Source organism: Berghia stephanieae, chromosome 8 (assembly GCF_034508935.2).
Source record: "Berghia stephanieae isolate SIO BIC M18660-M18661 chromosome 8, UCSD_Bste_1.3, whole genome shotgun sequence".
Taxonomy (NCBI): Eukaryota; Metazoa; Mollusca; class Gastropoda; order Nudibranchia; family Aeolidiidae; genus Berghia; species Berghia stephanieae.
Window position 1 is genome coordinate 38,312,430 of NC_088367.1, and position 16,869 is coordinate 38,329,298.

The 16,869-nt window shown below is 37.5% G+C and overlaps 3 protein-coding genes across 8 annotated transcripts in view; 1 reads left to right on the plus strand and 2 right to left on the minus strand.

Annotated features, from left to right (window-relative positions):
- LOC144978625 (uncharacterized) overlaps positions 1–16,869 on the plus strand; it is a 70,302-nt gene that overhangs the window by 10,029 nt on the left and 43,404 nt on the right. For all 6 annotated transcript variants that reach the window (XR_013646555.1, XR_013646556.1, XR_013646557.1 and 3 more), the window contains one exon: positions 1,274–1,389. Coding sequence is in view for 3 of the 6 variants with exons in the window: in XM_078924925.1 (XP_078781051.1) it covers positions 1,274–1,389 (116 nt within the window). In the remaining 3 variants the exon portion in view is untranslated. The remainder of the gene's footprint in view (positions 1–1,273; positions 1,390–16,869) is intronic.
- Positions 5,503–6,391, minus strand: LOC144978628 (uncharacterized). Its single transcript, XM_078924928.1, has one exon. The coding sequence runs from the start codon at positions 6,307–6,309 to the stop codon at positions 5,539–5,541; it is 771 nt and encodes a 256-aa protein (XP_078781054.1). The 5' UTR covers positions 6,310–6,391; the 3' UTR covers positions 5,503–5,538.
- LOC144978627 (uncharacterized) lies at positions 12,138–15,408 on the minus strand. The gene has a single exon (XM_078924927.1). The coding sequence runs from the start codon at positions 14,246–14,248 to the stop codon at positions 12,782–12,784; it is 1,467 nt and encodes a 488-aa protein (XP_078781053.1). The 5' UTR covers positions 14,249–15,408; the 3' UTR covers positions 12,138–12,781.

Sequence of the window (16,869 nt, forward strand, 5' to 3'; positions counted from 1 at the left end):
CATAAGATAAAGATAAATGAATATGAACATTTATTAGAGCATTTGGACCAATTCTTGAAGCTCAATCTACTTGACAATGCCCAAGTTGATGCCCCAGCAATGACACAAGTAGCTACATTTTTAAATCATACTGTACTTCCCTCCTTTTAGGATTATTTTTTTTTTCAGACCTGTCACTATGTACAGTTCAAGTGGATAACAACAAGAGATGAAGTGAATAGAAAAGTGCCAGAAGACAATAGAGAATAACAAATTTTTCGGAAGTTGATGGGGTTTGAACCCGCGACCTTATTGGTACGACAACTCCACCTGGCTGGTGAGAGCGTGACTCTACCGTATGAGCTATCCACGAACCCGTCAACCCCCATCAACTGCCGAAAATTTTTTTATTCTCTATTGTCTTCTGGCACAATTCTATTCACTTCATCTCTTGTTGTTACCAACACAAGTGCCTGCTCCACTCACTTTTCTGAATTAAAAGTTCAAGCGGAGTTTGGGAAATAAGTTTAAAGTGCCTTACCCAATGTTGCTGTGGGCCATAGTTTTGGCAACCATTATCATTTACCAGTCCACGGACCATGCTCAACATTACTTGATTTTGTTATAAGACATGACGCTGTACCCCGTGACCACTGATAACACAAACTAGGTATTAACTCACTCAACCCTAACACCGACTATATCCGTAGTTTACTTGGGTTACTTTTACCCCATGCCTATTTATTACATATTTTTTAAAGACAAATTATAGGCGTAGTATCAAAGCTCATGTTTTTAGTTTTTACATGTTCATGGAAGTTGAATAAAAATATCTATGTACATTTTCATTTTTAATACATTTTTTTTCCAATTTTGAAAAGTAGCAAAAAGCTCTAGGATTGAGTGAGTTAAGGTAAAGGGAGTAAATCTGCCGTCTTATAATAAAAGGACATAAACGGCGTGGGGTTAGTTTCGAGGTATGGTCTGAAATATTATGTTCGCATTTTAAAGGATTTGTTTTATGTTTCAATTTCAAAATTTTATATATCTGATAGTAGTATTATAATTATATTGTACATTATTGCTTGACTTAGATTGTATTGTGTGTTGTGAATCGCGGATTCCCGTAATATAAATACCCATTTTTGTTAACATCAGTACTTACGTCCTTTTACCATATGATGGCAGAAATGTCTTCCTCCTTTTACATCACATAAAGCGTTCAATTGGTCTTTGTCTGCAACCTTATATTTTTATATAATATATCTAAACTTCAAATCAAAATTTCCCCCAGGTTTTTCACCACTGCCATGAGTCACTCTCAGATGGGAGAGTGTTACTCTACCATGTGTAGTAATGGTTCTCTGGTTACACAAGAGTTGGTTCGTATCCTGTCAGGATCCACTAACTGTAAGTTGATTTGTGTGAGTGGATCTATGCTGTGTCTCTGTCTTTTAATCTGTCTTTTTATAACCAGGAGGTCCCTGGTTCGAGTCCCACTTCAGGCACTTTCATTTTTTTCCCTTGGCAAAATTATTAGCTCCCAATTTGCTCACTTTGGCCAAAAAGGTTGATTCCTTTTTGAGCATTTATCTTGAACAATATCCACTAAACGTGCTCAAAGCGCTTTTCAAGGGGTCCCTAGCTAACACCAACACTTAACATTGTGACGGGTTGTGTGTTAATTTGTGGGATCGAGTCCAACCGATAGCTCAATGGTCTGGATTCAAACTAGTATGCGCGCTATGGCTCTCGTTACCAGCTGCACCACTCAACCTATATCACAAACGGCTCAGGTTTAATCTAGGGGAGATCAAGAATTGCCTTAGGGTCCCTTATAACTTAATGGTATTAATAACAAGTGAGTCAAGACAATAGTAATGCCCAAATGCAATAATAACAGTTCTATACATAAAGTTTAATTAGATTGTTACAGGAAAAGATAGAAAGAATAAGTATTTATTTAATATCAGGAAGAATAGCTCTAATTGAATGGATCTAATTTATTATTTATTTATCTATTGTTTTATTAATCGATTCGTTTATGATTGATCGAGTAAGTTAGTTTTTAATCACTTGTGTCCGTGGAAAATACATTTGAAAATGGTATAAGCCCGTTTGGCTTATCTTTATCCCGTCGGCTTGCTTGACTGAGGCAAATGTATCAGCTAGTTCCAGGGTTGGCGCCTGCTTTGCAGAGTTTTCTGGACATCACAACAGTGTGTTGTAGTTAGGCTGACATCAGGGTTTTACCGCTGTTCAAGGACTGGGATGCAGGGATTCGGCACAACTGGGTGCTCCAAGGACAACGAAAAGGACCAGGAAAATGGCCAGGAAAATGGCCAGGACCTTCAATTTGAGAGTTAAAACAACAAGGTCTTAGTGCCAATCGAGTTTGTCTTTCGCCACCGAATCGTCCTTGAGTGACACATCATAATAGCCTTTATTTGCCGACAAAGGCAAGGAGAAGCAGTAACTTCATGATAATGGGAGTTAGTATATGTTTTAAACATCAACTGACAGTCGAGCTATCTTACATGATGAGAATTTAACAGGGTTGTGTCCCTGGTATTTCTTTATTTATTTTTATTAATTATAATTGAGGTTATGATGTGTGGCCGGCAATTGGCGGTGGGGTACAGACATTCAAGCAATATGCATATTGAATATAAATGAAATAATAACATAGATCATCAACAACTGTTAACTATAAAATACGATACATAGAGATATAGTTTTGTACAGGTATTCCAACTTACGAACATCCATGGAATAGCACAATTAAAATATATACACAACTAAAATAGTAATGCTAGATTAAATTGAATTCACAGTAATATCTCGTTCCACTTTGAATGTTAACCAATAATTCATTTTACCTCCAGCCGAGATAGACAAACTTTTACAAGTTTGAAATTGGAGAGATAGCTCTTTTCTCGTGGGCTTCTTAGCGTGTGTGTGATCAGGTTCAGATATGAATTTGGTTTTGTGAAACGAAAATAGCCAATCAGAAGAATTTCCTGTTTTAGATAGCCAATGATATCCAGATGCGTTGGTAAGAAAGAATAACGGATAATTACCGGAGAGACTAGACCTTAATTGTAATTTGAGCTACTCTTGAACGAGACAAGACCTCAGGGCCTAGGGACGTTGGAGACTTGTATGGGAAAGGTAATTAGCAGGTGGCATGAATACAATGGGCAGACAATTTGAACAGGTAAATAAGCCTTAAGCTGAAAGTGAGTGTTCCGTTATACAATGGAAATGTTTACCACCTAACGACCAAAATTTCCGTTAGAAAGATTTGGAGCTTTATTGGAGAAAGACTGTCCATGTTTGGTTATCTTACTGGAGGAGTTAATCAATTATATGTCTCGTCCACTAGGTTTGAAGTGGTTTTGAAACGAGACGCTGACGAATGATAAAGAAATCACGCAGTGAAAGAAAATCGCTCGTCACATTCTCCCCCTCTGAAAAATCTCCTTGTGAGATTAAAATTAAGTCTCGTTTAAAATCATCTGAGAATGGTGGACAATAAGATAGTACTGCAGGTACAGTTATGTTGTTGTGACGTCATCGGATACCGGATGGCGACTTAAGAAGTCGGCTCCATGGTTATCAGTGCCTTTGATGAATTCCACATGGAACGAAAATTGCTGTAGTATTAGCGACCAACGCATGAGTTTAGCGTTTAATTGTTGAGCTGTGGCCAGAAATAGAAGTGGCTGATTGTCGCATTGAACAGTGAAGTGACGTCCATAAAGGTATATTTGGTATTTTTGTATGGCCCATACCAGGGCAAGACATTCCTGCTCCACTGTTGAGTATCTTTGTTCCGCAGGCGATAATTTTCTACTTGCGTAAGCAACAGGGTGTAGGACTGTGGGGTCATCGAGGTCAGGTTGAAGTAACGTAGCGCCTATTTCAATTTTTCCTGCGTCTGTCCTCAGAATGAAAGGTTGGTTGGTGTCAGGTAAGCGCAGCACGGGTAGTGACGTCAGAGTCCTTTTTATAGCGCAGAAAGCGTTCTCGCAGTGTGAAGCGTTCCTGGTTTGTCCAACATTTTTAAATTCAGGAGTTATTGTTCCTCCCTGATTTCGTTGCTTGGCAACATTATGATTCCTTATCTTGGCATCATTTTGATTCCAAATCTTTGATACATTTGGATTCCGTTTCTTGGCCTCATTTTGATCCAGATTGTGTGAAACATTTTTGCTGCGTTTCCTGGTATCATCTGACTCCAATTTCGTGAAACCTCGTGAGTCCATTTCCATGTATCATCTTGATTCCATCGCTTGAGATTATTTTGATTCCGTCTCTTTGTGCGTGAATAATGTCTCATGATGTTTGCGCCCGTGTATTGAACGGGAATGTTTACAGTCCTTATCGAACCTAAGGTTACTGGAGCTGTGTTTGTTTGATCTGGTTTCCATTGGCATTTTTGACATGACTTTATATGGCTCTTGATGTCATCCGAAATACCAGGCCAGAAATAGTGGGCTGAGATGCGCTCCATTGTGGCAGCGATTCCCACATGTCCTTTGAAAGGTATGTTGTGTCCCATGTCTAGAATCTGTCGGCGATGTGTAGAGGGGACGACGAGCTGATGGCGTTTTTTGCCAGAAACTCTGTATAACAACTCATGTTGTATTATGAATTCTCCCTTTTTATTTTTGTCACTAGCTTCCGTCACTTTGGCAAAGTAGCGTAAGAGAGTCGTGTCCTCGGTCTGTGCCTTCCTCATTTCCTTTGGTCCAGGATTTTGTGATAACGGCGGCATATTCCGTTGATCCTGTGCTCTTGTCCTTATGTGACAGGCGTGAAATGGGTGTTGGGGCGTTCCGAGAAATACATATTTGCATCCAAGGATGAGAGGGTGAGTAGGGGCGTCTAAAACTCCAGCAGGTATTGTTCCTACTACGTATGGAGATGATATCTCGATATTAGCTATCGGAAGAGGCAGAGATGGGCTGTCTGTAGTGGCGCATTGAATCTCGATAATCTCGCCTGTGAATTGGTCCGGCCGAACCAAGTCGCGAGCTACAACCGCGTGATAGTCTAATCCCGTGTCGTAGAGAACGGTCACATTCTGTCCATTTACTTTGACTGTGCCAATGACTGGAGGGTGATTCGAAGATTCTTTTGTTTTATGAAGTGGGTGGTTCCCAACTGTGCGACCTACATTTGCACTGACAGGTTTTCCCTTTTGATGGCCGTTACGTTTGTTGTCGCGACGGCATTCCTCTGTCAAATGTCCCTTCATATTACAGTTCTTGCAGTATACGTGTTGTTTGTGTTGTGTTGTGTTACTTCTTTGGTATTGGTTATTGTTATTCTTCTTTTCATATGGTGGTGGAGATGTAGCTCTATCTTCATGTGAGGTGGACGGGTTTTGAATCCAGTGTTGTCTCCTTTCTGTGAGGTGATTTTCTTGCGCTGTTGCAAACCGGTCAGCACATGTTACTATATCGTCCAGTTTATGAGCGCCTTGCTCATCGACAAAACGACGGACATCCAGGGGCATTGCATCTCTCAGCTGTTCCATCATGATAAGCTGGTTTAATCCCTCATAGGTGTCTGGGTTGCCAGATAGTTTAACCATTGTTGGAGGCTGAGTTGTAGATGATCTGCCAACTGGTGGTATGTTTCATGTCTGTCCTTCTTTAATGTTCGGAATCTTCTACGATAGGATTCTGCGCTGACATCAAAATGTCTCAGTAGGGATGACTTTAACTCCTGAAAGTTATTTTTGTTGTCCTGTGTCAGGCGAGAGTAAACATCATAGGCTTTGCCCTTGAGATGCTGAGACGCTTTGAGTGCCCATTTGTCCTCCGGAAGATCATATGAGATCGCTAACTCCTGGAATTGCGTTAACCATTGATCAATCCCTTCAATGTGTGGGTTTAAAGTTTCTACCGGGAACGACATTACTTTATCAATGCTCCCATTACCCTGACTAGATGGAATGGGGCTATGGGTAGAGAGTCTGTTTTCTGCCATGTCTCTTGTTAAAGACATTTCAATTTCCTTTTGGCGTGTGCGCTGCATTTCTGCCTGAGCACGCTCTCTCTCCGCCTGAGCACGTTCTCTCTCTGTCTCCAATTCCAGTTCTAGCTCCTTATTCCTGAGTTGGATCTCTTTATCTTTCAAAGCCTGTTCATGTTTCCTTTTTTCCTCCTCCTCTAGTCTAGCACGCTTCTCTTCCTCCTCAAGTCTAGTAATCTCCCTTTCTGCGTTTTCATTGACATAGGCAGATAACTGTTCACCAGAAAGGCCCAATTCTTTTCCTAACTGGATAAACTCGCGTCTAATTGTAACACCAGTAGCCATGGCTGATTAATTACAGATTGAACAACTGCAGAAGGTGAATGAGAATGATGCGATAGATGGAATTGAACCAGAAAGAGTAGGGCAGAAAGCAAACAAATGGAACTTTGCCAGTAAGGGTTCAATATGAATGAAGAATTCTGCAGCACAGATAATGAATGATAATGAAGTAAGTGACAACACACTGTTGAAAAGTGCTAGGTTTCGCTAAGCCAAATTTCAATATATGACACACACACAGTGACACAATACTTAGAAAGAGTAGTTATTGCCTGGGGCTTAATTTGGCGTGCTCGTGTCAATAGAGAGATAATACTATTTACCGTTACACGTGTAAACAACAACTTGCAAGATGACCTGACTTGAAGTTAGAGTGACTGTAATTTTTAATTAAGATTTGTTTAACTTAATTTTTGAAGGGTGGGGGGGGGGGGGGTATTCTCGGCTGAAGGTCCAGAATTTATGGCAACAATGGCATAAAAAGGTGGCAATGAAATAACAATTTATGTTTTGTAAACTGCTTTAAAATTACGTTGCCTAATTATGCATAATTAAAATAACATGGTTGTCATAATTATAATCATAAATCAGTGTTAGTAAACTAATTATCGATTAGTGAAAATATAGAAAAATGGGCATGTTCCAATTTCAAATGTAACCACAGTGACTTTTCAATAATAAATAAGATTTCTTCCCTATGATATTTGTAATTAATTAATCAAATGATTTATTGATTGGTTTGATTTAAGGTAGATATATTTACGAGCCCCCAATGTAATAGAATGCTATTTTAAATTGAGATAGTAGCAGAAGTAAAGAATGGGTGTTTAAATACTATATCTAGATTAATGACTCACATATTATATTATATTAAAGATTCATAATCCCTGACGAGCCTACCATTTTGTGACGGGTTGTGTGTTAATTTGTGGGATCGAGTCCAACCGATAGCTCAATGGTCTGGATTCGAACTAGTATGCGCGCTATGGCTCTCGTTACCAGCTGCACCACTCAACCTATATCACAAACGGCTCAGGTTTAATCTAGGGGAGATCAAGAATTGCCTTAGGGTCCCTTATAACTTAATGGTATTAATAACAAGTGAGTCAAGACAATAGTAACGCCCAAATGCAATAATAACAGTTCTATACATAAAGTTTAATTAGATTGTTACAGGAAAAGATAGAAAGAATAAGTATTTATTTAATATCAGGAAGAATAGCTCTAATTGAATGGATCTAATTTATTATTTATTTATCTATTGTTTTATTAATCGATTCGTTTATGATTGATCGAGTAAGTTAGTTTTTAATCACTTGTGTCCGTGGAAAATACATTTGAAAATGGTATAAGCCCGTTTGGCTTATCTTTATCCCGTCGGCTTGCTTGACTGAGGCAAATGTATCAGCTAGTTCCAGGGTTGGCGCCTGCTTTGCAGAGTTTTCTGGACATCACAACAGTGTGTTGTAGTTAGGCTGACATCAGGGTTTTACCGCTGTTCAAGGACTGGGATGCAGGGATTCGGCACAACTGGGTGCTCCAAGGACAACGAAAAGGACCAGGAAAATGGCCAGGAAAATGGCCAGGACCTTCAATTTGAGAGTTAAAACAACAAGGTCTTAGTGCCAATCGAATTTGTCTTTCGCCACCGAATCGTCCTTGAGCGACACATCATAATAGCCTTTATTTGCCGACAAAGGCAAGGAGAAGCAGTAACTTCATGATAATGGGAGTTAGTATATGTTTTAAACATCAACTGACAGTCGAGCTATCTTACATGATGAGAATTTAACAGGGTTGTGTCCCTGGTATTTCTTTATTTATTTTTATTAATTATAATTGGGGTTATGATGTGTGGCCGGCGATTGGCGGTGGGGTACAGACATTCAAGCAATATGCATATTGAATATAAATGAAATAATAACATAGATCATCAACAACTGTTAACTATAAAATAAGATACATAGAGATATAGTTTTGTACAGGTATTCCAACTTACGAACATCCATGGAATAGCACAATTAAAATATATACACAACTAAAATAGTAATGCTAGATTAAATTGAATTCACAGTAATATCTCGTTCCACTTTGAATGTTAACCAATAATTCATTTTACCTCCAGCCGAGATAGACAAACTTTTACAAGTTTGAAATTGGAGAGATAGCTCTTTTCTCGTGGGCTTCTTAGCGTGTGTGTGATCAGGTTCAGATATGAATTTGGTTTTGTGAAACGAAAATAGCCAATCAGAAGAATTTCCTGTTTTAGATAGCCAATGATATCCAGATGCGTTGGTAAGAAAGAATAACGGATAATTACCGGAGAGACTAGACCTTAATTGTAATTTGAGCTACTCTTGAACGAGACAAGACCTCAGGGCCTAGGGACGTTGGAGACTTGTTTGGGAAAGGTAATTAGCAGGTGGCATGAATACAATGGGCAGACAATTTGAACAGGTAAATAAGCCTTAAGCTGAAAGTGAGTGTTCCGTTATACAATGGAAATGTTTACCACCTAACGACCAAAATTTCCGTTAGAAAGATTTGGAGCTTTATTGGAGAAAGACTGTCCATGTTTGGTTATCTTACTGGAGGAGTTAATCAATTATATGTCTCGTCCACTAGGTTTGAAGTGGTTTTGAAACGAGACGCTGACGAATGATAAAGAAATCACGCAGTGAAAGAAAATCGCTTGTCACAAACATGTAGGACAAAACATAACACCTGTTGGGCTTTATTACAATTTTTTCAGACATAGACAACACTGTTAAAGGTCAGGTACTCCTTTTACACCTGAGTGAGAGAATGTGAGTAAAGAGCCTTTTCCAAGGACTCAACTATGTGGTGTTCAGAGCCGGACTCGAATCCTGGACCTTCCAGTCCGAAGGCGAGTGTCATACCACAAGATCACATAACCGTAATTCCTGTCATCATCAGATATTCAACCATTCATCCATCCAAACGTTCATAAATCCATCCATCCTGTCATGGTCTCAAGTGAGTAAAGAGCTACTCGACTATGCATAAAGATATATGTAGAATGAGGCCAATTCTATACTATAAATGAAAACAATAACATTTTTACATGAAAAATAATATAAATTTAATTAAAGAGATAAACAGTGATCGTGGCAGTTACAAATAGAGATATGAATATTTTACGTAACTTATGATAATATGTCAGGTTTGTAAGTTTACGTTTCCAGGCAGTTGATGGGCTTGGATGATCTATTCCTCTGATAGTAGGATCGGACTCGTAAAATTCCACTTCCAGGCAATTGGTAATGGGTTAATATGTAGTCCTTTGACAGCGGGCTCGGGTTTGATCCTTGAAGATTATACAATCAAAGTTAAAAGCTCCGGCGTCTTAATGGTGTAGATATAATATCTACAAAGTCCCAAAAGATAAAAATCTTACAGTATATAGAAGGAATAGAGCGACTGGCCGTCCGGCATAGATTGTGGAGAGAAAGTGAGTGTCAAATGTTAGACCTATCAGCTTTTATAATAAGTGGCTACGTGACAGAATGTAGAACGAAAAGTATTCACTAATTAGAAATTAATTCGAGGGAAGGCTATAAAAGGAAAGACGATCTAATATTAGAAGGTAAAGTTTATCTAAGCCTACCGAAATATAACTGGAGTGAGATGAATTCAGTTCTTAATAAAATAAAATTTAATAAGATAATTGTGAACAACCTTTACTGTGACACCCCCCACCCACGTTTAAAATATACTATTTAACCATTATGGGAAAGATAGATTTTACAAACGGAAGTAAATTTACTATCATGATACTCTAGCATTAATCCATTGTTATGATTTGTGCTACAATTAAATTATTTATTAACTAGACATGGAAATGTTTATACTAACGTAGGTATATGAATGGGTGACAATAACAATGAAAGATTGTGATTACAAATCATTGTGATGAACAACATGATGGCAATGTGATTACAAATCATTGTGATAAACAATAGTGATGGCAATGAAGCATGATTTAAATCGATGATATGAAGGTAATTTACTAAATGAAACGAATGAAAATGTAAATGAAATATTGACATTTCAATTATTAATCATAAATGAGTGAAAATTCATAACAATAATAGATAAAGAGAAGATTTCCCAAATCATGAATGGGTATGGTATATATATCCAAACAATACTCAATGTTACATTAAGTTGGGTCATCATGTTTACAAATAAAATTATCGAAATTGTGCGTTCTGATTTGGCATAATTTGCGAGGTAACTAACAGTATGCATGGGAGGTTAAGTTATACCCTTCTCACGTGTTTACACTAATCGAGAAAGTAGGTCGGCGTGAATATTTTCACAGCCTGGTATGTGAGAGATACTGAAAGTGTAATTTTGCAAAAATAGACTCCACCTTAGTACTCTACTATTATTCATTTTGTTATTTCTTATGTACGTGAGTGGTTTATGGTCCGTTTCGACCACAAACTCTTTTAGCAGTAGGTATCTGCTGAATGTCTTTAAAGCAAAGACGATGGCCAGTCCTTCACGCTCTATTACAGAGTATCGTGATTCTCTGTCCAATAATTTTCTGCTTGCATATAAGCAAGGCATTAGAGTTCCCTCATGTTCCTGTAATAGTACACCTGCGATGCCCTTATCAGACGCGTCAGTTCTTACAACAAATTCTTTTGATATGTCGGGTAATTTAAGAATTGGTTCTGAACAGAGTAATGCCTTTAATTGTTTAAAGCTATTCTGACACGCTTCTGTCCAAACAATTTTGTTCGGTGACCCATTCTTTGTCAGATTTGTTAGCGGTGTCGCGATGTGCGCGAAGTTGTAAATGTATTTCCTGTAAAAATTTAGGAGCCCAAGTACTTTGCGTACTTCTTTTTTTGTCTTAGGTGGTTGCAATTGTGCGATTTTTGTTTGTTTTTCTGTCTCGGGTGTCTGTGTCCCATGACCAACGGTATGATTAATCCTGCATTTGAAGCTTCGATATTAGTAAACATAGGTTGCGACACTGTGTCTCTATCAAAATACTTTTTTAGCATATTTGCATGGAATGTCTTTGTTGTGTTGTTAATTTGAATCTCGTAATTAACATTAGATTTTACTGCTGTTATTCTGAATGGTCCTTTCCATGTAGCTAAAAGTTTACTCGAGTCATCGGGTAAGAGTATTAACACTTTGTCACCAATCTCAAATTTTCTTGATTTGCTTTTGCGATCAGAGTATTCCTTGTATTTCTCTGCTTTTTTAGTGACGGATTCCTGTGCTAGCTTACACGTGTCCTCTATTCTGTCTTTCAGATTTCTTACATATTCGTAAGCAAACATAATTTCGTTATTGTCCTCCTCATTCCCTTTACAAATGTCGGCTACTATATTGATCGGGCCCGAGGTGATCGTCCATACATCAACTCAAATGGGGAGTAGCCTGTAGATTCTTGGGGTATTTCTCTATATGCAAATAGGATTGCTGGTAAGTATCTGTCCCAATCATCTGGTTTTTCTGCTGACACTTTTCTTAACATATTCTTTAGAGTGCCATTAAATCTTTCACAAAGACCATTTGCTTGGGGTGGTAGGGAGTTGTGAATGAGTGTTGGATTCCCATGAGTTTCATGGTTTCATGCATCATATGTGATGTAAATTGGGGTCCATTGTCCGACAGTATCTCATTTGGTATGCCTATTCTAGTAAAAATTGTCATCAATGCTTCAGCTATGTGATCCGATGTAGTTGATTTCAATGCTATCGCTTCTGGCCACCTGGTTGCGTAATCGACTAGTGTTAGTATGTGTGTATGGTTTCTATCTGATTTTGTTAAAGGGCCTATAATGTCAATTGCAACTTTTTGAAAAACTTTTTCAATAACTGGGGTTGTCTCTAATGGCAATCTCGGTATTCTGCCTTTTGCGACTCTTCTTTGGCATGTGTCACAAGATTTCACATATTCTCGGACGTCTTTAGTAATTCCAGGCCATGTGAAATTCTCGGATATTCTCTTCAATGTTGGAAGAGCTCCCAAGATGTCCAGAAGTTATTGAATCGTGCGCTATTCCAAGGATTTTGTTTCTGTAAATACTCGGCGTGACCAGTTGTTTAGCTATTTTATTTCTTTTCCTATGTAACCTGAACAGAATATCTTTTTCAATGATGTATTCAACTTTTGATTTCGTCCCTTTGTTTGCGATATTGAAATATGAAGTTAAAGTCGGGTCCTTTTTCTGTTCTTCAATGAACCTGTTCCTGTCAAATTGTTGTGGTTCTAGAGAAATAGTCATTGGCTTCTCTGTTATCTTAGTCATCTTTCTTGTTTCTGCTAGACAAGCTGTTTCTTGGGTTAATGACCATTCTTTTACATCTGTTGGGTTGTCTTTAAGACCTTTTATATTGCCAACAATAACATCAGCGACGGGGTTTGGAAGTATACAGCATTCCACTATTCCTGTATAGTATGGGTTTCTATGTACACATTAGCTGTTTCAAAGGTTTCGACTGTGCCACTGAATGTGATGCATTGTACCGTTTTTTCCAGTTTTGTCTTCGTCATTGATCAAAGATGCTTTTATTCCTACTGTACTGCATCCTGTGTCTCTCAATATTTTGCAATCAGTTCCATTAGCTTTGCCTTCACAAAAAAAGAGCGATCCTGACTTGTGAGTTTGTGTTAAAAGTGACATACCTTTCACGCAATACACATTTATATTTTCTCCTGACATTACTCGTGTCTGATTATTTACACTTGTTTGGAGTGATGCATTTGCAGTTTCTTTCGGATATCCCACGATTTTGTAACATTTGTCTGCTGTGTGGCCTTTCATTCCACAATATTGACATTTAATTATAGGTTTATTGGTTTTCTTATACTCAGTATTATTGTCAGTGCTATTTCTTGTTTTGTTTTGATAGGGTCGGCTATGGTCTCTATTGAACTGTTTGTTCCATGGTTTGTTACTATGGTCATCCTGTTTCACTTGCGTGTTCCGAGTGATTGATCGGCTCGTTCTATTTGAGTACTGAACTTTAGGTGTACCTGGACTCTGAGCAGCAGCAGCGTAGTATGGTTCCTTCAATGTTCTGCTAAGGGGTGTCAATGGATGTGCGCTGTTAAAGTTTTCTGCGTAGATTTTTAATTTGTCCAAGTTTTCTGGCTTTCTCTCTTTAAAGAATGCGACTAAATCTGGGTTGCAAGCTTGATAGATTCGATTCTTCAGCGTGAGATAGTAAAGGCCTGCAAAGTCGTCTTGTTTTACGTTTGCCAACTCAAGCCACCGATTTAGAAATTGAGTAATTCGGTTCACGAATGTATTAAAGTCTTCTCCACTTTCCGGTTTTGCAGTGTGAAACCTTTCCTGGTAACCATCTTCCGTTAATCTAAATCTTTTTAGTAGAGCGTCTTTAATTTTACCATAGTCATCTGCATCTTCAGTTGTTAAGGTATAGAAAACTTTTAGCGGTTCTCCAGATAAGCAGTTAATCAAGGCTGTGGCCCATTTGCTTTCTGGCCAACGATAACCTTTAGCCTGAACTTCGAATCGGTGTAAGAAGGATTCTAGACAGTCTGAGCGTTCATCGTATGTTGGCATGCGTGGAAGTTTCACGAAAAATTCATCACTATTATTATGTTTTCTTTCATGACCGGTTTTTGTTTTTTCAATTTCCAGCATCATTTGGGTCCTTTTGGTTTCTTCTTCTGCTAAAGCTATTTGTCTTTTTAGTTCCCTTTCTTGGACTCTTTCTTCTCGTTCTTCTCTACGTATTCTTTCTTCATTTTCTTCTCTACGAATTCTTTCTTCTTTTTCTTCTTTACGAATTCTTTCTTCATTTTCTTCTCTACGAATTCTTTCTTCTTTTTCTTCTTTTATTTTCTCTTCGCACCATGAAAATATTCTTTCCTGGGGTATTTCTAGGTCCTTTGCAAGACTTAAGTATCTTTTATATGCTTCCATTTTTGCAATAAATTAGTTACGATGTTTTATATATATTATATTGACAGGATACTGTTACTGACTGTTTTATTTATTTACACTTACTGGAATGAACTGTTCTATTTTTAGAAATCTCTCTCTCTTATTTCAACTTATTATGTATGTTGAATTTGATGCCTTTTATCGTTATATCTTATAAAGCAATGTGTCAATACAATGCGGAGTTATTATGACTTGTGTCAATAATAATGTGTCAATCGCGTGTACTCTAAACTATGTTACTACGAAAAATTTATCACCAATGTTTGTGACTCGTCGCTAGTTTGTGTACAATTATTCGCAATGACGCTAATATACTAGAGTGTGATAACAATAATAGGATGCCAAAATAATCCCAAGTTATCTATCACTAAATATAACACGACGGCTAGTAGACTCCTTTTATTATTATTTAGTTTTTAAAGACTCACTTTTCAGAACATAATATATAAGTGGTTTTCGGTAACAGTAATATGCCAAAAATGCATTTAAAACAAATCACTATGCAAAACAAATCACGATGTCTATAGTTACTATGTGATGCCCAACTCATGTAAAAGAGAATAATGAAGGATATATTTACCAACTCAGTTCGTGGCTGGGACCTCTCTCTTGTTCAATGGTTGTTCAACAATTGTAATTAGGCATTGAAGAGTGTTTAACAGTGATGTCTGAAATACAAAACAATAAAATATCGTAAGATTTACAATAGTTACAAAATGTGTTCACAACACTGAGTGATTGGATGATAGGTGAATGAATCGTTATGGAATGTAAACATATTGAAAACAATTCATGAATGAGGCAAACAACAAAATGAAATGAGTGATATAATAACAAAGTGGACAAGGAATGAATGAATGAATGAAAAACTGAGTGAATAGATGAATGAATGAATGGATAATGTATGAATGAAAGAATGAAGGGAGGAATAAATGTATGAATGATTGGATAAATGAGTGAATAAACGAATGAATGGATGAATGAATGAATGAATAAATAAATGAATGAACAATGAATGAATGAATAATTTATAAATGAATAAATGAATGAAGGAATGAATCAATAAAATGCTATTCAATTTGAATGAAAGAATGAATGGATAAATTGCTATTCCATTTAAATGAAGAAATGAAAAAGAAAAAAAATATCCTGTAAATAGGGAGTTCAATTAAAATATGATCAAGTGGGGCAATTAAGAGTTTTACAATTTAAACTTTAAAGTTAGATGAAATAGGTATAAGTAACTAAATAAATTCAATTCTTTATATGTGTCCCCTCCAAAATGTCATGGTCTCAAGTGAGTAAAGAGCTACTCGACTATGCATAAAGATATATGTAGAATGAGGCCCCAGAATTTACTAATTACTATAAATGAAAAACAATTAACGATTTGTTTACAATGAAATAAAAATAATGATGAAATTTAATTAAAAGAGATAAACAGTGATCGTGGCAGTTACAAATAGAGATATGAATATTTTACGTAACTTATGATAATATGTCAGGTTCGTAAGTTTACGTTTCCAGGCAGTTGATGGGCTTGGATGATCTATTCCTCTGATAGTAGGATCGGACTCGTAAAATTCCACTTCCAGGCAATTGGTAATGGGTTAATATGTAGTCCTTTGACAGCGGGCTCGGGTTTGATCCTTGAAGATTATACAATCAAAGTTAAAAGCTCCGGCGTCTTAATGGTGTAGATATAATATCTACAAAGTCCCAAAAGATAAAAATCTTACAGTATATAGAAGGAATAGAGCGACTGGCCGTCCGGCATAGATTGTGGAGAGAAAGTGAGTGTCAAATGTTAGACCTATCAGCTTTTATAATAAGTGGCTACGTGACAGAATGTAGAACGAAAAGTATTCACTAATTAGAAATTAATTCGAGGGAAGGCTATAAAAGGAAAGACGATCTAATATTAGAAGGTAAAGTTTATCTAAGCCTACCGAAATATAACTGGAGTGAGATGAATTCAGTTCTTAATAAAATAAAATTTAATAAGATAATTGTGAACAACCTTTACTGTGACACATCCATCCATCCATCCATCCATCCATCTGTCCAACCATCCATCCAACAATTCAGCCATCCATCCATGAATCCATCCATCCATCCATCTGTCCAACCATCCATCCAACAATTCAGCCATCCATCCAACCATCCATCCATGAATCCATCTATCCTTCCACCATTATCCAACCATCCATCCATCCATCCATCCATCCAACAATTCAGCCATCCATCCATCCATCCACACAAACACCCAGTCATCCATCCATCCAACCATCTATCCGTCCAACCATCCATCCAACAATTCAGCTATCCATCCATCCACCCATCCATCCAACCATCCGTCCATCCATCCAATCAACTATCCGTCCATCCATCCATTTACCCAGCTATATACCTACCCACATACCTACTTTTTGACTTAATTACTAACTTACATATCTGTCTGTTTGTCGTTCTATCTAACTCTCTTTCTATCTTTTGATCTGTTTTTATCCATCTTTTGGTCTGCCTATTTTGATCCATCATTGTATCTCTAGCTATCAAGCTACCTTCACCCCCTCCCCCCTCTCTCTCTCTCTATCTAT

Excerpts from the sequence above, each read along its gene's own strand:
- LOC144978628 (XM_078924928.1), bottom strand. The coding sequence starts at position 6,309 with ATGGCTACTGGTGTTACAATTAGACGCGAGTTTATCCAGTTAGGAAAA.
- LOC144978627 (XM_078924927.1), bottom strand. The coding sequence starts at position 14,248 with ATGGAAGCATATAAAAGATACTTAAGTCTTGCAAAGGACCTAGAAATA.